This window comes from Vulpes vulpes, chromosome 13 (assembly GCF_048418805.1).
Source record: "Vulpes vulpes isolate BD-2025 chromosome 13, VulVul3, whole genome shotgun sequence".
Taxonomy (NCBI): Eukaryota; Metazoa; Chordata; class Mammalia; order Carnivora; family Canidae; genus Vulpes; species Vulpes vulpes.
In genome coordinates, this window is record NC_132792.1 from 97,861,012 (window position 1) to 97,881,474 (window position 20,463).

Sequence of the window (20,463 nt, forward strand, 5' to 3'; positions counted from 1 at the left end):
CTTCTGTCTGAAGAACAGTCTTTGGTATTTCCTGCAGTGAGTGCTTGCTGGTGTCTAATTCTTTATGGTTTTGTGTGGGAAATATCTTAATTTTGCCTTCAATTTTAAAGGTTATTTTCACTAGAAATAGATTATCATGCCAGCTTTGCATGTATTTTCTTTTAGCATTTTAAGGTAGAATTCCATGTTACTACACAAATCAGTTCAAAGTCTTATTACCTTCTTTTTGGCAATACAGCTTTTTTTTTTTTTCCTTAAATAGCTTTAAGATTTTTTTTTCCTCTTTTTTTTTTTTTTTTGGTTAAAAAAAATGTATTTAGATTTGTAGCCAGCTGGACTCAGTTTAGATGATCCCAATTTTGTTGGCAACATCCAAAGTTTCATAGTCAGGAGCCAATTGAACATATGCTTTCTTCTCTCCATCAGGCCTGATCAAGGTGTTGACATTGGCCACATCAATGTCATAGAGCTTCTTCACAGCATGTTTGATTTGGTGCTTGTTGGACTGGACATCCACAATGAACACAAGTGTGTTGTTGTCTTCTATTTTCTTCATGGCTGACTCAGCAGTCAGGGGGAACTTGATGATGGCATAGTGATCAAGCTGGTTTCTTCTGGGGACACTCTTTCGAGGATATTTGGGCTGCCTTCAGAGACACAGGATCTTGGGTCGTTGGAATGTAGGTGAGGTGCAGATCTCTTTTTTTTTCCTGACTGTGGACGACTTTTAGCACCTCTTTTTTTGACTTTCAAAGCCTTTGCTTTGGCCTTGGCTTTGGGAGAGGCAGGAACTTCCTTTGCCTTCAGCACCATCCTCATGAAAGGTGCTTTAAGATTTTCTCAGTGTCTTTGGTTTACATTGGATTTATTGTGGTTTTCCTAAGTGTGAATTTCTTTTATTTATCCTTCTTGCTGTTAATAGTTTTTCTTAAATCTGTTGCTTGATTCATTTGCCAGTTTGAAAATATGTAAACAAAATATCTTTATATGTTGTTTCTGTCTTTTTTTTTTTTTTAACCTCCAGTTGGAGTCTGGTACTCCAACTACACCTACATTTGGTTTTTCACCATACCCACTATGTTTTAGATTATTTTTCAGTGTTCTCTATCCTCTTATCTCTCTCTGCTTTGATATGGAGATTTTAAATACATACATACACACACACACACACACACAGACACACACACACACGCTTATTTTATTATCTTCTAATTCCCTACTTCTCTTTTCAACTAGGTCTGATTTTAAGCCTGATTATTAAGCTCTTAATCTCAATTAATATAGTATTCATTTCTACAGTTTCCAAAACACTCTTCATTAATAGCTCTGGTCCCTGCTGAAAATCTTTTTTTTTTTAATTTATTTATTCATGAGAGACACAGAGAGAGAGAGAGGCAGAGACACAGGCAGAGGGAGAAGCAGGCTCCATGCAGGGAGCCCGACGTGGGACTCGATCCTGGGTCTCCAGGATCACGACCAGGGCTGCAGGTGGTGCTAAACCGCTGAGCCACCAGGGCTGCCCTCCCTGCTGAAAATCTTGATCTTGTTTTTAATCCCTTGCATAGGGGCCTGAATGGCTCAGTTGGTTAAGCATCTGCCTTCAGCTCAGGTTATGATCCCAGGATTCTGAGACAGAGCCCCAGGGGCTTCCTGCTCAATGGGGAATCTGCTTCTCCCTCTCCTCCCCACTTGTGCTCTCTCTTGCTTTCTCTCTCTCTTGCTATCTCTGTTGCTATATCTGTCTCTCTCAAATAAATAAAATCTAAAAAAAAAAAAAATCCCCTGCATATAATTAACATGTTTTAAAAATCTGTATTTGATAACTCCATTATCTGGATCTTGTATTAGTCTGTTTCTATTGCCTGTTGTTTCTCTTGTTCTTTGGTCATGTGATCTTTTTGTGTATGCAGGCTTACTTTTGATAGAGCACAGGATACTACATATGAGAAATTGCAACAATTTGAGGTTCTGTATGATGTTGTCTTCCTCTACAGAGGATTTACTTTTGCTTTTGGCAGGCAACTAATCCTCTAGGGTACTAGTAATGCTTTGTTCCAGTGCTTCCCAACTTTTTGGCCTTAGGAATACTTTTACCATCCTAAAAATTATTGAAGACCCTGAAGAGCTTTCATTTATGTGGGCTATATCTATCAATATTTACCACATTAAAATTAAAACATTTTACTTATTTATCATTAAAAAGTTAAACTCATTACCTATTTACACATTTCATATATTCTATTAAAACGCCTATATTTTTCAGGATGCCTGGGCGGCTCAGTCAGTTAAGCATCCAACTCTTGGTTTAGGCTCAGGCCATGATCTCAGGGTTGTGGGATTGAGTCCTGAGCCAGGTTCTGCACTCAGTGGAGAGTTGGCTTGAGATTCTTTCTCTCCTCTCCCTCCTTCCCTCCCCCTCACTCACATGTGCTCACTCTTGTGTGCTCTCTCTCTAAAATAAATAAATCTTTTCAATAAATAAATAAATAAAATGAAAAACCTGTATTTTCCAAAATTTAAAACCATTAATGAGAAGAATGAAATTGTAAATCTTTTTTAATATCCAGCTTAAAAGAATACAGCTGGATTCTTAGATCTGCTTCTACATTCAAACAGTTTTAAAATGTTATTTAGGTTGAAATATATTGGGGAAACAATGTCACCAAAATATATTGGAAAACAAAATTTTTTATAGCCTTTTTAGATCACTTCAGATCAATATTCAGTGATTTCAACCACTAGATACTCTTTGTTACTAGACCAACATTCAAAATGTGATAGTTCTTAAAGTTAGTTGAAATGTGTCATCTAAAATCACATCAGTGAAATTTTAGTGCTCTTTTTACATTAAAATCTGCTAGTCTGTGTAGGAATTTGAATGTCTTTTTTATTTTTGCATGATTGTGTATGATTTATACTTTGGTCACTGGAAAATCCTGGTTCACTGAGTTATGCATATTTTCCAAATGTAGCACTATATAAAAAATCACATTTTATTAACACCACCAATCTCATCAGTAAAGTAGTTAATTATGGACAAATTGTCAAGTTCATGGTGATGGATATAAATTTTTCAAAATTCTGATTTTTGTTTTAAAAGCTTAAACCCTTTTTTAATGATTATTTATTTCTTTATTTATTTGAGAGAGAGTGCAAGCAAGCATGGGGGTGGTGAGGGGAAGCATCCTCCCTGTTGAGCAGGGAGCCCAATGCAGGGCTCAATCCCAGGATCTGGAGATCATGACCTGAGCAAAAGGCAGGTGGCCCCAAAACTTGAATTTTATCTTTGGAAATATACTGTCTGTTGTTTTTCTTAGAGTGATAGGCTAATATTGTTTATTTTCAGCAGTGTCTGCCCAAATATCTAACTCTGAATAACCATATGTCAGTCACTCTTTCAGGTATAAAAGATATTCCATGATAAAGGGGGCTGGTTCAGCTAGCAACTCAAGGATCTACAAAAGTGCTTTATCTCAAGCTAACCACCTTACTTTGAAGGCAGCAGAAGTACCTTAAGTATACTTCCCATTCTGAAAATTAAAAATATAAGTACTCATGAGTCAAGATTTGATAAAATTAATAATTTACTGCTTATTCAATGATATTCTTAAATGAAATTGGCATTTTTTAAAAATGAGTGCTTAGTGGTAAAGAATACAGTGGATACTAGTATAGTTTGGTATTGCTGCCTTGATTCATACTAACCAGTAGTTTTGCCCATGTCTTTTGCACTGCAAATGTAAATATTCATACAATGAAAGAACAAATACCATTTCAGTATTATCACTATAGTTTTGATATCGTGAATTCCTTGAAAGATTTCTGGGTAATTCCAAAGATCTGCAGACCACAGTTTGAGAAACATTGGTGATGGAGCTGCCAAGTGAATGGTCAAAAAAAGAATTCTTGAGGCATTTTCAGTGCAAAAGGTGCTTTTATTATACAGCATGGGGAAAGGATCCATGGGCAGAAAGAGCTACACCAGAATTGTGAGGAGTGACTGATTGTATACTTTCTAGTTGGTGGGGGTTATGGGTAACATAAGTCTCTAAGGAATTTGTGCTTGTTGAGAGCAAGGTCTCTAGGACCTTGGAGGGCTAGCTATTAAGATAATGTTGCTTTTAGTCTCTAATAAAACATCAACATTAAGGCAGCCATGAGTTCCTTGAGGAATGTCACCCTCTACATGTCTCAGGTATTCATCAGTGGGCTGTGAATTGCATGGAGATGTAAATTTTTTTTTTGGAGATTTAATTTTACCTACATTTCTGTTACTTTTGTTCTTTTCATCAACTGCTTTATTCTAATCTTTAACTAAGGTGATGAAAAACTTGGTGGTAGTTCTTTTAAGAAGAGGTCTACTTTGGGTTCACTCTTAGTTCTGGGTTGTGGTTCTTTGGGTCCCAAACAAAAAGTCTACAACATCTTTACCATGACCCTATACCTTGACTGACTTTGAAATCCAATTTTTGTCTATCAAAAGTCTGCTTCACTACTCACCTAGCCACTGCAAATAGGAAAATACTTCAAGGAGAAAATGCTAGGCTTACCCCTGCAAGGGTTACTTCTTTTCTGAATCTTGGCATCACAACTCTTCATTCTTTGTTAGCTATTGGAGTCAGAATATAGATTTAAAAATTTTTTTGTCCAGTATTTCTAGTAGTTCTCAATAGGAGATCTGGATGAAACCATCATGACTGTCATTGCAGGAAGTCTCTAGGCATTAAACTGTTAGTTTACACTGTCTTTATTAAGTATAAAGGTAAACTATGCTTGCTGTAAAATTTTTAAGATACAGATACTAAGTTTAAAACAGTAACTTCTCCTTCCTTACCATATCTCCTCATTCTCTTTCCAATCTCTGGATTCCTGTAAAGAAAAAAACTCTTGTCAACTTGATGTATGCCCTCTCACTCTTTTCTCTATAGATTTAGAAATATGTTTGTACATACATTTAAAAAATATATAAGTGGGTTCATGCTACATTTTTACTCTTCCTAACTTCTCACTTATAGAATAATCTTAATTTTAGTTAGCTCAATGATTAATAACAAGAGTTAACATCTTTCAAGTGCTTATCTGTGATAGGTAATACCTTCATACATTAATATGTTATTTCACTTGCTCTTCACAACAATCTTGTGAAGTCAGTATTATTATCCCCCTTTTACAGGTCAGAAAAGTAGGTTTTAGGAAACTGAAATATACCTACCCAAAGCTTCACTGTTAAGTTGTAGTGTCAATGTGAACCCTGAGTGTGTAAAGTAATCCTTGCCAAGATTTTGATACTATCTCATTGCTGAAATACATCTGTAATACATCATAAAACTTTCAAATGTCTTCCAATGAAAGCTATGGACATATTTCCTATTGATGTCAATTTCCTAGTTTTGATATTGTGTGTAATGTAACAAATTGGGTAAACTAAATTAAAGGTACAAGGGAACACTGTTATGATGATTTGATTACAACTTCCTGTAAATCCATAATTATCTTAAAATTAAAAGTCACAAAAATTTACATACCATATGATTCCACCAGTGTAAAATTTTTTAAATGACAAAATTAGACATATGGAGAACAGATTAATGGTTTCCAGGAGTTGGGAGCAGGGAAGAAATGGGCATGACTGTTAAATGGGCAGCACAAGTAATCTTTATAGTCATGGAACAGTTACATATCTTGATTGTGGCAGTGGCTATATATTGCATAGAACTATACACACATACACAAATGGGTGCATATATAAGTGGTAAAATCTGAAGAGGCTCTGTGGATTTTTACCAATGTCATTTCCTGGTTTTGCTATTGTACCATAGGTTATGTATGATATTACCATGTAGGGAAACTGGGTGAAGGGTAGAGGGGACCTCTCTGCATTTTTCTGAAGTCTCCTGTCATTTGTAAGTATTTCAAAGAATAAATTATGATTACTTAATAAAATGCTAAAACACTTCTTACATAATAGTTGGTGTAACATAACATTCATTGTAAAATTTCATGAACTCTTGAAAAGGTAGAGCGAGTTGTTTTGGTTAGGAATTACTATTTTGTTTTCAGTAGAGCCAAGTTTTTCAATAGTTTCTAATATTAAGAAACTAGATGGCAGGTAAATACAAATTGCTTTTAGTAGTCAACTAAAATTCTGAATTAAATATTAGGAATTAAAGGTGTTGAGTTTTTCTCTTTTGTAGATAATTATTCTTTTTTTCTTTGTTTTAGTTAAGGTTCATTTCACCAAGGGTTAGATCCTCCCCAATGGAAAACAATATATATTAAATACTACATGGAAAGCAATAATAATAGCTAAACTTACCTTTTACTACCCACCAGACACCATTTTAAATTATTTATGCCTACAAACACATGTAAACCTGAGCATAACACTTTGCCACCGCATTTTAAACATCCCCATTTTATAAATGAGGACAAAGAGACAAGAGTTGTTTCACAGGCAGAAATGTTGTACCTGTTTAAAGACTTTCTACTATCGTTACATTTGCAGAAATCTTTTAAGTAGCATACGTTTGGACTTTAAAAGAATTTCTTTGACTAAAATAGTATCATCTTAATTCCTGTCATTAGCAGAAAATAAAAATCCTCTGCATTCACAGGCAGAAAATGAAAAAAAAAACAAAGCAAAACAAAACCCACTACTTCGAAAATTTTAATATCTCTCTTTGACTTAAAACGTTGTAAGACACGTGAGAGCGAGAAATGAAACTTACAACTTGAAGCTAAACTGAAGAGGCTGAAATTTAACTCCCCACCGGTGCTCTGCCAGGTTTGCGAAAACCAAAATACCTGATGGTTGACTTTCTCTTCGCGAAGCCCTCGTCTTGGCCGTCATTTTTATAACTGGGGTGATCTGACAGCACCGTGGGGCAACACCGTGGTGGGGAAAATGGGAAGTGTGCACCAGGTGTAAGGGTAGCAGAGGGACTCTGCCCGCTCAGGGCACAGGGCACAGCCGCGCACAGCGAGCGAGGCGGGAACGAGGGCCTCTGAGCCGGCTCCGGGCCGCGGGCGCCAGGACTCCCAGAGGCATCTCGGGTGCTTGCGCGAGAACTTCCGGGAGCACCTCGAGGCCCTGGGCAAGCACTTCCGGGTGGCACGTGGCAGCCGCAGTGGCGCTTGCGCACGTCTCTCCAGCGGTAGCGTCGTTGACACCGCGGGAATTGGCCTAGGCGTGTGCCATGGCATCTCGGTATGACCGGGCAATTACGGTCTTCTCCCCAGATGGACACCTTTTCCAAGTGGAATATGCCCAGGAAGCAGTGAAGAAAGGATCCACGGCGGTGAGCGAACAACTCCTTCACTGCCCCCCCCCCCCCCCGGCCGTGCCTTCCTTACCCCGCTACCCCAGCCCGAGGCCCCGCTGTAGGGAGTCAGAAAAGGCGAGTCTCCCACTTGTGAAAATTGCGGCCTTCTTTTTATTGGGAGAGATGCCCTTTCCGAAATTTGGGCTGGAAGCGGCGGAGTAAAATTCGGTAGATTTCATAGGTGTGCAGCTGCTTTTGAAGAACGATAGCTACAGACCTAAAACTAGGGTGTGAGTTGAAGCCTTGATTTTAGAAGAGGTATTTATGCTAACAGTGAGGGAAGAAAAAACTTCTTCCAGCCAGTAAAAGCCTTCCCGAAGGCACTTCCTCAGGAATCTGTAGATGCGTGGAAAAGTGACGGTTCCTTCATACGGGCACTCTTGTTTAATAGTAGTTTATGCCATGCCTGCCCTGAAATACGGACAAATCCATGTAAAATTGAATCCTTTACCAAGGAAATGGTCAAGAACGCTAAGCCAGTTGTCATACGTTTCCACCTGTTAAAAGTAATTGTCCTAAGAGACTTTACCCGAATATTTGGCAGCCTTTTAGACGCTCTAAGCACCAAGAATCTCCCCATTCTTTTGCCACTTTGTTCTTTGTTTGTTCAAATAATGCTGGAATTTCTTGAAAGATGATTCCCTATTTCATATTTACGTATCCACATTTCTGAAAAACTTTTAAATACTCAGGGTAGCAGTAATGCTCCTGCCAAATTTTAATTACCTTTAATAATCATAAAATGATTTGTAAAAATTAAAAAGGACAAAACTACCCTGGTGACCAAGGAACTATTACCCCAAATCTTCTAAGTCCTAACCTGTGAGTTCAGAAAGATACAATTTTTTTTTAATCTCTCGAATTTCATGAGCATGTTTGTTGTGTATTTTGGAAATTGAGACCCTAGGTATGGGAATACATAGTGCATTTCTGAGTCTAGCAGTATCTCTATTTTCCCTCACTTTCCATACCAATTTAGTTATGGAAGGAAATAATTCACTTTTATTATAAATCTATCAAATGTAAAGTGGTTAAAAAAAAACACTAGAAAGAATCTTACCATTTTTTAAGTATTTTTCTATTTAATTGGGCCCTCTAGTTTTGCCTCTGTTTTATAAGTAATTTTTTTAGAATTGTAAATTTAAGAAAAGCCTGATGTAGCTTAAACCAAAAGGGTACCATTTTGATAAAAACAAAAAGTTGTGTAATCCCCAGCAAGGCATGAAGCATATGGTTAGAAAATAATGCCCAAGTTTTAGAGCCTAAAATAAAGGAAGTAATGGGAGAAGACTGGGGTGTAATAAGAAGCCACGTTGGCTCATTTAAAATGTTTTAAGAATGCTATAGAACTGATTGATAGTTCCTTTGTAATGAGCTGTAAAAGGGTAAGGATATAAAGATACCTATAGTGGGCATTTTTAAAGATACATTGGAAGGATGAGACAGTTTTTATCTCAGGATTCTGAAATTATAATTTGCATCTTTGTTCATTGTGTTTCCTTGAGGGTGCTATGACCTTTTATGTGGGGTAAAGTTTATAATGGCACTTGTTTATTAAAATATGTTAGAAAATATTCTGTCTATAAACAACAGTTGTTATAATGAGTTGTAAATAAGCCCAAAGTTGGCTAGTTTTGGCCAGTAGATGAATGAAATATTATTTAGTAATAAAGAAGTTATAGGAACCACAATTAGAGACTTGGGTTCTACTTCATTCTTGGTGATTATCTTACAGCACAAAGTGAGGCAAGGGCCTTTTCTTTTTCCTTTAGTTTCTTTTTCTGTAAATGAAAAATACGTTTGAATAGCATTTTGGAGAGGTAATACCTTTCTTCAGAAAAACACAAAAAACAAAAACCAATGAATCCTTTGCAGTATTCCCATGAAAAAGGTAAGATTTACTATCATTCCTCATCCTGTCCTTTGCCTGACCCCAAACTATTACTAGCTCCATGTTTCCTGCTTTTTCAAATCTTAGCTTCACATTCTGGCCATCAAGTCTTCTATAATCCTTATCCACCCTCTTTAATTAATGGGGTAGCTTCATGGTTTTACTCACATATATTTGTGGGTAGAAGAGAAAACACTTTCATTTTTGCCACACTCTCTCTTATTTATCCTCAGACAATCTCTGTATATTTCTTCTCCTTGATGAAGCCTTCTCTGATCTCCTCCAGCCATCATGGCTCATATTCTTTTTCTGAATTTATAATATGTACCACATAGCATTGTAGAGTATCTCCTATTTGGCCATGTATTCTCTTTAATTTCAGGTATATTTAATAGTCTTCTCATACCAACTGGATAGTAAGATCTTTCAGAATCTAGGTAGCATAATTCTTCCTGTATTTCTATCACATGATACACTACAGTGGAGGGGCAAGGTAAAAAGTAAGCCTTTAAGTAGACTTTCCTTTGTACCAAGTATTTTGTGTACGTTATGTAATGTTAAGGATAGTCTTTAATCCCCTTTTTATATGTGTAGAAACTGATTCAGAAACTTTGATAGCTTGCTGAAGGTAACCAGCTAGAAAGTGATGGATCCCATATTCACACTTAATTTTTTTCCAGTTCCAAAGCCTCTGCTCTTTGCATTGTATCATGCAGTTAATTCAATAAATACTTTTATGTTAAGTAGCTGTCAGTACCATGAATGTGGAAGCCAGGTATATAACGCAAAAGGCAACTAGCTTCTCTCAGCTACAGTTTAATAGTAAAATAGGTAGCAAAGTAGCACCTGCTTCATAGGGCTGATGTGAAAATTAAATGAGCTAATAATATGTGTTAAGCATCTTGCACAGTGTTTGGTTCACAGTAGGTACTTAATAAAAGCTATTATTTACTATCTCTTCATTTTCTCTTTTCCCTTCACTTTTGTCTGTGGTTCTTCTAGTGCATTCGTTTATTATTTCAGGACATTTTTGTTGATACATTTATGTATGCCAAACATGGTGCTGGGTCCTAGGGTTTCAGAATGAATAAGATAGATTCACTCCCTGTCCTTAAGGAGCTTACTATCTAGCAGGCACTTTGGATGATTAAGTAAATAGTCCTAACAAGGCCTAAAGTCATCATGAGTATTATGAGGGGGAAAGAGTATGGGAATCTAGGTGTTAGGGGGTTTCTCCTGAGGAAGTAGTATATAAATAGACACTTGAAAGATGAATGGTAGACGGGTTGAAAAGTGGAAAAAAGAAAGAGTATTTTAGACAAAGGAAATAGCATGTAGAAGACCAAATAACAAAAAGTAACTATATTCTATGAATTGGAAGGCATTCCAGATTGCTGAAGCAATGTGAAAATAGAAAAAAGTAAAGCTAGAAAGAGGGACTGTATCATAGAATGACTTTAAGGAAATAAGAGGCTTTGAAGAGTTTTAATGTGCCTGTTGTCATTCTCTAGATCACTACTGATCTGTCCTTCTAGTAACAGATTACATTTGTCCAAGCACAGAGGTACTCACATGACCCAGGTAGAATCATTTATAGTTTCTGTTCTCCTGGACACAGTGATGAGCACGTGACTCAAATCTAGCCAATATAAGTCCATCCTTAGGACTTTTTAGACTAGAGATAGTGGTAGTTTTTTTTTTTATCTGGGATAACTTGTTAGGATGTGGTCCAAGATTGCCAGTGGCCATCTTTTTTTTCTGTATCAGGGAAAGCTTCTCTACATTAAGAGAGCAAAAGGCCAATGCACAGAGAGTAAATACTATAGTCCCTAGATCTTTTTATTCCAAGTCCAGCTCTGTGCTGTCTCAGTATGCTTAGTGAGAAATGATCTTTACTAGTACAAGTTTTTAAGTAGAGGAATACCACATTCAGATTTTTTTTCACGTTTTTATTTTTCAAAGATTTCTCAGACTCCAGTGTAGTCAGTGGATTCAATGATATCAAGACTGAAAGCAGGGAAACCACATAGGAGTCTGTGAAGCAATCCAGCTGACAGATAATTGGAGCAGAAGTGGGAATAAGGCAGATTCCAGAGAAACTTTAGTGGTATATTTGATACAATTTGCTTATTATTTATATGGTATGGGGAAGGGAGAGTAGGAGGTACTGAAGAAGGAGGATTTAGCCTCTTAGTACATGGCCCTACTATTTCTTAGGGAATATGAAGCTCTAAGTTTGACTGAAGGATAGAGGTTTGGACTTGTTGACGTTGAGATGCTTATGGGAACTATAGTAGGTAACTTCTAAAATGACCTCCAGTGATCCCCACTTTCTGGTGCTCATGCCCTTGTGTAATCCTCTCCCCTTGGGTGTGGGCTGAATCTAGTGACTTGCTTCTAGGGAATGGGATAGGCAAAAGTGATGGGATGTCACTTTAGAGGCTAAGTTACAAAGAGATGGTGACTTATCTCTTGTTCATCCTCTTTCATTCTTGCTTGCTTGTTCTTGTGAAACATAGCTGCCATTTTGAGTTGCCCTATGGAGGATCCTATGTAGCAAGGAATTGAGAGAAGCTTCTGTTCAAGACACAGTAAGAAACTGAGATCCTTAGTCCCAACAATCTGTGAGGAACTGAATCTAACAATCACGTAAGCGAGCTTGGAAATGGATTGTCCCTCATGAGCCGTGACATGAGTGCAGTCCTGGAGGGCAGTTTGATTGCAGGCTTGTGAGAGACCCTAAACCAAAGGGTAAACTGTGTCCATATTCCTGACCCACAGAGACTATGAGGCATGAGTATATCTAAATATATGTGTTTGGAACTCAGGAGATTGATATGGGCTGAAGATAGTAATTTTGACTACATCATTTCTCTCCCCTGCTCAAAATGTATGTTGATCAAGTAAAAGAGTATTATTGAGTATTCTTCTTTACTAATGCACTATGTAGAGTTTAGCCCACAACCATAAGAGACTTTAGTAACTTGTATGTAGTCGACCTTGACTAAACTCTGAGAGGATTGGGGCTAGAAACCATGTTGCCATCAGCTAAGGGATGATGACAATATTTGCGCTTGAAGGGTTTGAGAGAGGAGTGAGATTGAAGTGAAGTGGTCTTTAAGACTTTGTTTAAGATAAGGGAGACTTGGGGATCCCTGGGTGGCTCAGTGGTTTAGCGCCTGCCTTTGGCCCAGGGCGCGATCCTGGAGACCCGGGATCAAGTCCTGCGTCGGGTTCCCAGGCATGGAGCCTGCTTCTTCTGCCTGTGTCTCTGCCTCTCTCTCTCTATCTATCATGAGTCTATCATGAGTCAATAAATACATCTTAAAAAAAAAAAAAAAGATAAGGGAGACTTTAGCATGTGTTTAAATTGTTGGTGAGAAAAAGCCGATAGAGAAATTCAAGGTTTGTTTGTTTTATGTTTATTTATTTTTAACTTTATATTATGGTATATTTTGAACACACAAAGATATAAAGGGAATACCATAATGAACCTCTGTATACCTATTACCCAGCTCCAACAATTATCAACATTTACCAACTTGTTTTATCTTTCCCCCAACTTTTCCCTCTTTCCATTGGAGTAATTTTAATTGAAATTTTTATTGAGATAATTGTAGATTTCACATGCAGTTGTAAGAAATAATAAACAGAGATTTGGGGGCATCTAGCTGGCTCAGTTGGTAAAGCATGCAGCTCTTGATCACAGGATCATGAGTTCAAGCCTCATGTTGGGTGTAGAGATTACTTAAATATTGAAACTTAAAAAAAAAAAGAAATAACACATAGAGATTCCTTGTGTACTTTTCCCATTTTCTGCTAATGGTAGCATTTGCAGAACTATGGCAGAATATCATAACCAGGTTTTTTTTTTTTCTTTCCAGGTCATTGCAAATGGCTATAACCAGGTTATTGACATTGATACAAGCTTACCTATTTTATTCAGATTTCTTCAGTATCACTTGTACTAATTTGTATATATATTAAGTTCTGTCAGATTTTTATTGCCTGTGTACTTTCTTGTTTCCACAGTCAAGATATAGAACAGTACCAACTCCACAAGGATTCCGTAAGCTGTTGTTTAATAACCCCCCCAAAAAAAATAACCATACCCACCTCTCTACCCTGCTCCACACACCCTCCTATCCATAGCCCTCATTCCAGAGGCAGTCATTTGTTCACCATTTCTAAAATTTTTTCATTTCAAAATATTATGTAAATGGTATCATACAGTATGAAATCTTTGGGATTTGCTTTTTTTCCCTTGAGGTTCATCTAAGTTGTTGTATGTATCAACGTTTTATTGCTAAGTAGTATTCCGTAGTATGGATGTACCACAGTGTATAACAGTATGGATGTACCAAATGTTCAAAAACATTTGGGTTATTTACAGTTTGGAGCTATTATTTATAGATATGCTATAAAAATTTATAGCAGTTTTTTGTGTAAACATAAGTTTTTATTTCTCTGGTATAAATCAACTGCAGTTACTGGATCATATGGTAATTGCACGTTTGGTTTTATAAGTAACTACTAAATTGTTTCCCAGAGTAGCTGTATCATTTTACATCCCCACCAACATTTGGTGTTACTATTTTTCATTTTATTCATTCTGATAAGTGTATAGTGATACCTCATCTTGGTTTTAAATCAGTTGTTAAATGGCTAATGATGTCAAACAGATTTTCATGTGCTCATTTGCCATCTGTATGTCTTCTTCAGTGAAATATCTTTCGTATCTTTTATCCACTTTCTAACTGGATTGGCTTTTTCCACTGTTGAGTTTCGACAGTTCTTCATATATTCTAGATTCTAGTCTTTCGTCAGATATGGGTTTGCAAATATTTTCTCCCTCTTTGTAGCTAGTGTTTTCATCTTCACATGGACTTTGATAGAGCAAAAGTTTATAATTTTGATGAGACCCAGATTAACAATTTTTCCTCTTATGGTTCATATTTTTTGGTGTCAAGTTTAAGAACCCTTTGCCTAGATCCCAAAATTTTCCTCCTGTATTTTTTCCCAGAAGTTTATAGTTTTGCATTTTACATTTAAATCTGTGATCTATTTGAGTTAACTTTTGTATATAGTGTGAAGTATAGGTTGAAATTCATTCTTCAGTGGAGTATTTTAAAATAAATCCCAGATAACAAGATATTTCATCAATAAGTATTTTGGCATACATCTCTGAAAAATAAAGTTCTTTTTTTTTTTTTTAAAGATTTTTATTTATTTATTCATAGGAGACACAGAGAGAGAGGGGCAGAGACATAGGCAGAGGGAATAGCAGGCTCCATGCAGGAAGCCCAATGTGGGACTCGATCCAGGGACTCCAGGATCACACCCTAAGCCAAAGGCAGATGCTCAACCACTGAGCCAGCCAGGCGTCTCAATAAAGTTGTTTCTTAAGACCATTATCACTTCTAATGAAATAGTCTACCTTCTGATTTCCCACACTGCTCATAAAATATCTCTTTGTAATTGTGTTGTTTGAGTCTGAATCTAAAGTCCATGTACTGTGCTTAGCCCTTAGGTATCTGTTTTATCCTTGAACAGCATCTCCTCTTTTTTTCATGGCTTTGACTTCTTGAAGAGACAGGGTTAATTATTCAATGGAGTGTCCCACTTTCCAGATTCATCTGTTTCCTTGCCTTCAGAGATACTACTATTTGGAGAGACAAGTATAATGACAAATAATTATGAATGTGTTGACTGAAAGAAAAGAACTGGTTGTTGTTTAAAGAATTATAGAGGAGGACTCCTTGAGGTGAAATGGAAATTGAGACTTGAAATAGGAAGAGAAGCATTCCAGGCAGAGGGAATATTACGTATGAAAATTCAGAGGGAAACAGAATTGTGCTTGAAAGTCTTGAAAGAAGGTAATGAAAAAAATAAAATAAAATAAGAAGGTAAGTGGCTAGAATTAGAATAACAATGACATACTATTGGAGAAATACACAGGAGCTAGATCATGCCCAGCTTTATAGGAAAGACTAAAGAGTTTAAAAAGATTTTCTAAGTGCAGTGGAGTGCTGTGGAAGGATATTCAACTGGAGAGCAATTTGACCCTACTCAAGTTTTTAAATGTTCACCCTGGCAGTCTTGTGAAGACTAGATGGCAGTATGGGATGAGGGTGGGAGGATGGAGAGGTGGAGAGAGTAGAAAAGTACAAAGTGAAAAATCTCTTAGGCTATGCAGTCCTTTATAGTCCAGGCAAGAAATGATGGTTGCTTATACTAGAGTGTTGTTGGGAAGTTGGATAACTTTTGTAGGTAAAATGGACAAAAACAAGGTAATTGATTGGAAATGGATGGTGTGAGAGGAGGAGCTATAAAGGATAACTGGGTTTTTGACTTGAACATTAGAATGGACAATGACTCATTTTCTCAGATGATCAGGAAAAATTCATCCATGAACCTTCCAGGTATGACACTTGTTTTTGAAATTATTCCATGTTTGTTAGGGAGACTGGGGTTTTCTATATTTTCTTGAGTCTGCATGGGCAATTTTGAATTTAGTCTGTCATCCTTTTCACTCAGGTTTTCACATTGGTTAGCTTAGACTTACAATTTTTAAATTCTTGATTTTTCACACTTGTATACATTTTTTACACTTGCCCCTCTTGGTTAGATTAACTGAGCCATCTTTTCATTATCTTAAAAAAACTATTTCTTGGTATTACTTACCAGTTTTATTGTTTTCTCCATAATCATTAATTTCTGCTTTTTCCTTATTTCACCCTGTAAGCTTAAATACTTTTATTCCTTTTTGAACCTCTTAAATAAATTCATAATTAATTTTTAATTTGATTTTATAAAATGAGATTATGCATTTTCTTCTGAGAATAGTTTTACCCACACTAAAAGACTTTGATATTAGGATTTTCATTATAAACATTTTCTAGATAGTCTGTATTGGAAGTTTTAATTTCTTTATTAAGTCAAAACTGTTTAAGTGAGAATTCTAAAAATTCTATGTAGTGATCAATTTATTACAAGTTTGGAAAAAATACTGAGATTTTCTTGAGTCATAATATATTATATTGTTATGATGTCTCATGGCTTGATAAGAAGGCATAATCCATACAGGCTATAAAGTTTAACATGAGTCTTTTAGATAAGGGTGGGAGTGTTAAGGGAGAGCTATTGATTTTAGATAGGATGATTAGGGAAAGACCTATCAGATAAACTGACAGACTGGAATGAAGTGAGGGAACAGAAAGAGAAAAAGCCTTTATAAATTATCTTAAGTTTTATTTAATTGAAAGAGGTAATTCCAGGTCTAGTTCTGTATTTAACCTGTTCTGTATTTCTATTTAAGTGATACTAATTCAAAGCACATATATTTGCATAGTGAGTACCAATATCACACTTAGCTACACAGCAATCATAAACATAAATACCTATATCAAGGGGTCCCTGGGTGGCTCTCTTGGTTAAGTGTCTGCCTTTGGCTCAGGTCATGCCACCTCCCACCTCATACACACACACGCACACACACACATTCTCTCTCTCAAATAAATAAAACCTTTTTTTAAAAATAACAAATACCTATATCAAAGTATTTAGATTACCACTGTAATACAGAATTAAACTTCTCATAGATTACCCCTGAGAATATGGGCAGGTTTCTACAGAAGTCCCAATTTGAGAACTATTATCCTTACGCATTATTTTTAAAACATTTTCCCACTTCACTCCCAAGGGAAGGAGTAGAGGGAGGAACAAGAATTATTCCTCTTGTATTCATGTTTGAAATGAGGTTTTGTTGATCATTGAACTAGAGTGAGTGCATTTAGTCTTTCTCTTGGCTGCTTATGCCCCCCAAGCATTATCCCTACAAATTTTGAGATATATGGGAAAGCTTTCAGAATTTTATGTACTTAGTTTTCTATACTACCTCTACCACCAATACTAGTATTGCCCATTCTATAAGGAATCCATATGGATTCCCAGCATTTTTTTTCATTTTGGTTAAAATTGTTCTATATGTATAGTTAGTACTTCTTCAGGCGTATTCTTTGAGTTAGGACACTCATCTAGTTTCAGCATTTGTGGTATATTCTTCCAATTCCTACCTACTTGTCTTAATTGCTTTGGGTTTGGAGAATGGACTTCTAGTAATCATGTACCTATCCAGCTGTTTTCTTGGAAGTTTACTTTTCTCAGTTTTATTGAATGGTTAGATAAAAGCCTTTCCTACAACATATGTATTAGAATAAAATTCATTTTAATGTTAAAACTGACAACTAATTATGTTGTTTTTTTTTTTTAATCACTCGACAGGTTGGAATCCGAGGTACTGATATAGTTGTGCTTGGAGTAGAAAAAAAATCTGTTGCCAAGCTTCAAGATGAAAGAACTGTGAGAAAGATTTGTGCCCTTGATGACCATGTTTGCATGGCTTTTGCAGGTACTTATGGAACTACGGTCATGATCATAGTATGATAGGGTAATACTACAGGCTCCTCCTATAGTCATCCTGCTACATTTATGTAACACATGGAGATATGCTCCATTTCTTATTTAACACAAACAGTATACCCTATCATTTCTGGAAAATCACACCTCTATAAACATGGATTTCTGATAGCTTTGATAAAACATAAATGTTTAAAGATATATATTATGGTACCTTAATTATAACTTCAGGTAGCTGTGTTTTCTTTTTAAACCTTTTACATAGAAATAATTATATTCAGGAAGTCATTAAAAAAACATGGCGGGGGGTGAGCGCCTGAGTGGCATGGCAGGTTGAGCATCTGACTCTTGGTTTTGGCTAGGGTTGTGATCTCCATGTTGTGGGATCGAGCCTTGTGGAGAGTCTGCTTGAGATTCTCTCTCCCTCTCCCTACCCCTCCCACTTGTGTGCGAGCTCTCTCACTCTTTCTAAAATAAGTAAATCTTTAAAAAAAAATTAAAACACAGGGAAATCTCCTTTACTGAGCTTCCCCCGATTCTAACATCTTCAAAAAATAGTACATTGACATTGTTACAAGCCACATAGTTTATTCAAATTAAACAGTTTTACATGCATTCATTCATATGTGCATGTGTGTAGTTTTATTAGACTTATCACATGTGTAAGTTCATATTACCATCACCACAATCAAGATACATAACTCTTCCACCAACACAGGACTACCTCATGCTATTCCTCTGGCAGCCACTAATCCATTCTCTGTTCCATTTCTACAATTTTGGCATTTTGAGAATGTTCTATGAATAGAACCCTGTGATATATAACCTTTTCATCTTGGCTTTTCTTGTTCAGCATAATTCCCTTGCATTTCCATCCAAGTTGTTGCATATATCATTAGTCACTTGTTTCTTATGGCTGAAAAGTGTTCCATGACATGGATATACCACACTTTTGTTAACAACTCACTGGTTGAAGGACATTTGGATTGTTTCTAGTTTTTGCCCATTAGAAATAAAGCTGGTGAGAACATTTATGTACAGGTTTTTGTATGAACATAGGTTTTCCCTTTTTTGCGATAAATGCTCAAGAGTACGGTTCTTGGGTCGTATGGTAATACATGCTTAGTTTATAAAAAGCTGGCAAATTGTTTTCCAGAGTGCCTGAACTATTTTACATTCTTACTAGCGGTGTATAAATGATTCATTTTCTCTACATCCTCAGCAGCCTTTGGTGTTGTTACTATTTTTAATTTCAGACATTTTTCTAAGTATGTCGCACTGTCTCATTGTGGGTTTAATTTGCATTTGACTCATGGCTAATAATGTTGAGCAGATTTTTAAGTGCTTATTTGCCTCTGTATTATAGCAAACAAGGCATGTTTCTTGTCGTGGATGAATGCCCATGCACCCATTTTATTTTTCTTTTTCTGAAATAAGACTTCAGTGTGCACAAAGAAAGCTCACATTACTGATAGAGAGAGGAAGGAAAGTGAGGAGGCCTTAGGGAAACGAGTGTGGAGACAAAGGCTCTGTAGCAGAGGAGACAGCTGACAGAAGAGAGCTGAGGAGTGCGCCAGGCAGGGAGAGGCCACATCCATTGCCTCGTGGGGCTCAGGGGCAGTGCTGAGGCAGGCTCTTGCTTCATCACAATGGTCCTCCTCTGGCCTCAGTTCTTCACTCCCTTGTATTCCCTGAGCCCTGTTCATTTCACCCAAGTGCCAAGAGTCTAGGGCCACCGCTGCCCTGCCACCTTGGCCTTTCCAGGGCCTCCCTTAGTCTTTGTAGTCCTTTACAGGACTTGGGGCTGGCAGTGGGCCAGCAGCTTCTGCCAGCAGATGTAGGTCTGAGCAGCCAAGTCCTTGAATCTGGTTCAGTGTGTGGCCAGGGGCTCTCTTGGATATGGGTGCTAATATGCCAGAGCAACTGCTTGCACAGCAAACTGCATCTCTCCCCATTGGTCTGGAGTAATGTCCTGGCCATCACCCTGGCCCGTGTCAGAAAGCTGTGGCACAGGTAGCAGACCTTGTGGTCTAATTTGGCACTGGCTTTTGGCTATTGCTCCTGGCAGGGTTGCAAGGTCTCAGAGTCCAAGTCCTACAAGAGGGATGATGGCCTCATGAAGGTCAGGAGCCAGCTGAGCAAAGACAGTGGGCCTTCTCTTGCCAGAGAGGGAGTATGTCTCTTGCTGATCTAGCATCAAGGCAATGAGTATAAGGCTGAGCTGGCTTCGAAGCTATCTGCTCCAGAAGGTCACGTCTAGGAAGAACTTCATAAGTGCCAGCAGGCTGCAGTGGTGATCCAACACCTTGCTCAGGGTGCAGCACAGCAGCTGGAGCTTCCCTGGCCCTTCCTGGATGTTCTGGAGGAGCAGGGGCAGAAACTCCTGGAGATAGGTTTTGGTACCGGTTTTGTCCTGGTATCCCCAGGACAGCAAGTACAGTCCAGGCCAGCTCAGCACAGGACCTCAGTTAGGCCCTAGAGCCCCCATCTGTGTAGGCCCCTGGCTGGGCTAGGGTACCTAGCCCTAGGGTACATATTAGTGTCAGAAACTAATAAATATAGCTCAAGCTGATGTCAGAGACAGTCTCCACGGGAGTGTCCTGTTACTTCAGCTCAGGCTAGTGTCATTTTTAAATACTTGCCCACTGTACTGACAGGGTCCCTGCAGTCCCAAACTGGATTATTTCTGATGTGTAAAGATAGTTCAACACATGAAAATCAATCAGTGTAATATACCGCATTAACAAAATGAAGGGAAAAACTACATGATCATCTAATTGATGCAGAAAAAGAATTTGACAAAATTCAATACCCTTTTATGATGAAAACTCA

General features: G+C 37.4%; 1 protein-coding gene across 2 annotated transcripts in view; it reads left to right on the top strand.

The window, feature by feature from the left end:
- Window positions 1-20,463, top strand: part of PSMA8 (proteasome 20S subunit alpha 8) — a 53,846-nt gene that overhangs the window by 9,730 nt on the left and 23,653 nt on the right. Inside the window, exons 1-2 of one of the 2 annotated variants that reach the window (XM_072735135.1) lie at window positions 7,196-7,298; window positions 17,497-17,623. In XM_072735135.1, the coding sequence (XP_072591236.1) occupies window positions 7,197-7,298; window positions 17,497-17,623 (229 nt within the window). In that variant the 5' untranslated portion in view covers window position 7,196. Of the gene's footprint in view, window positions 1-7,195; window positions 7,299-17,496; window positions 17,624-20,463 lie in introns of those variants that run through there. The other variant, XM_026006506.2, reaches the window with a different exon arrangement.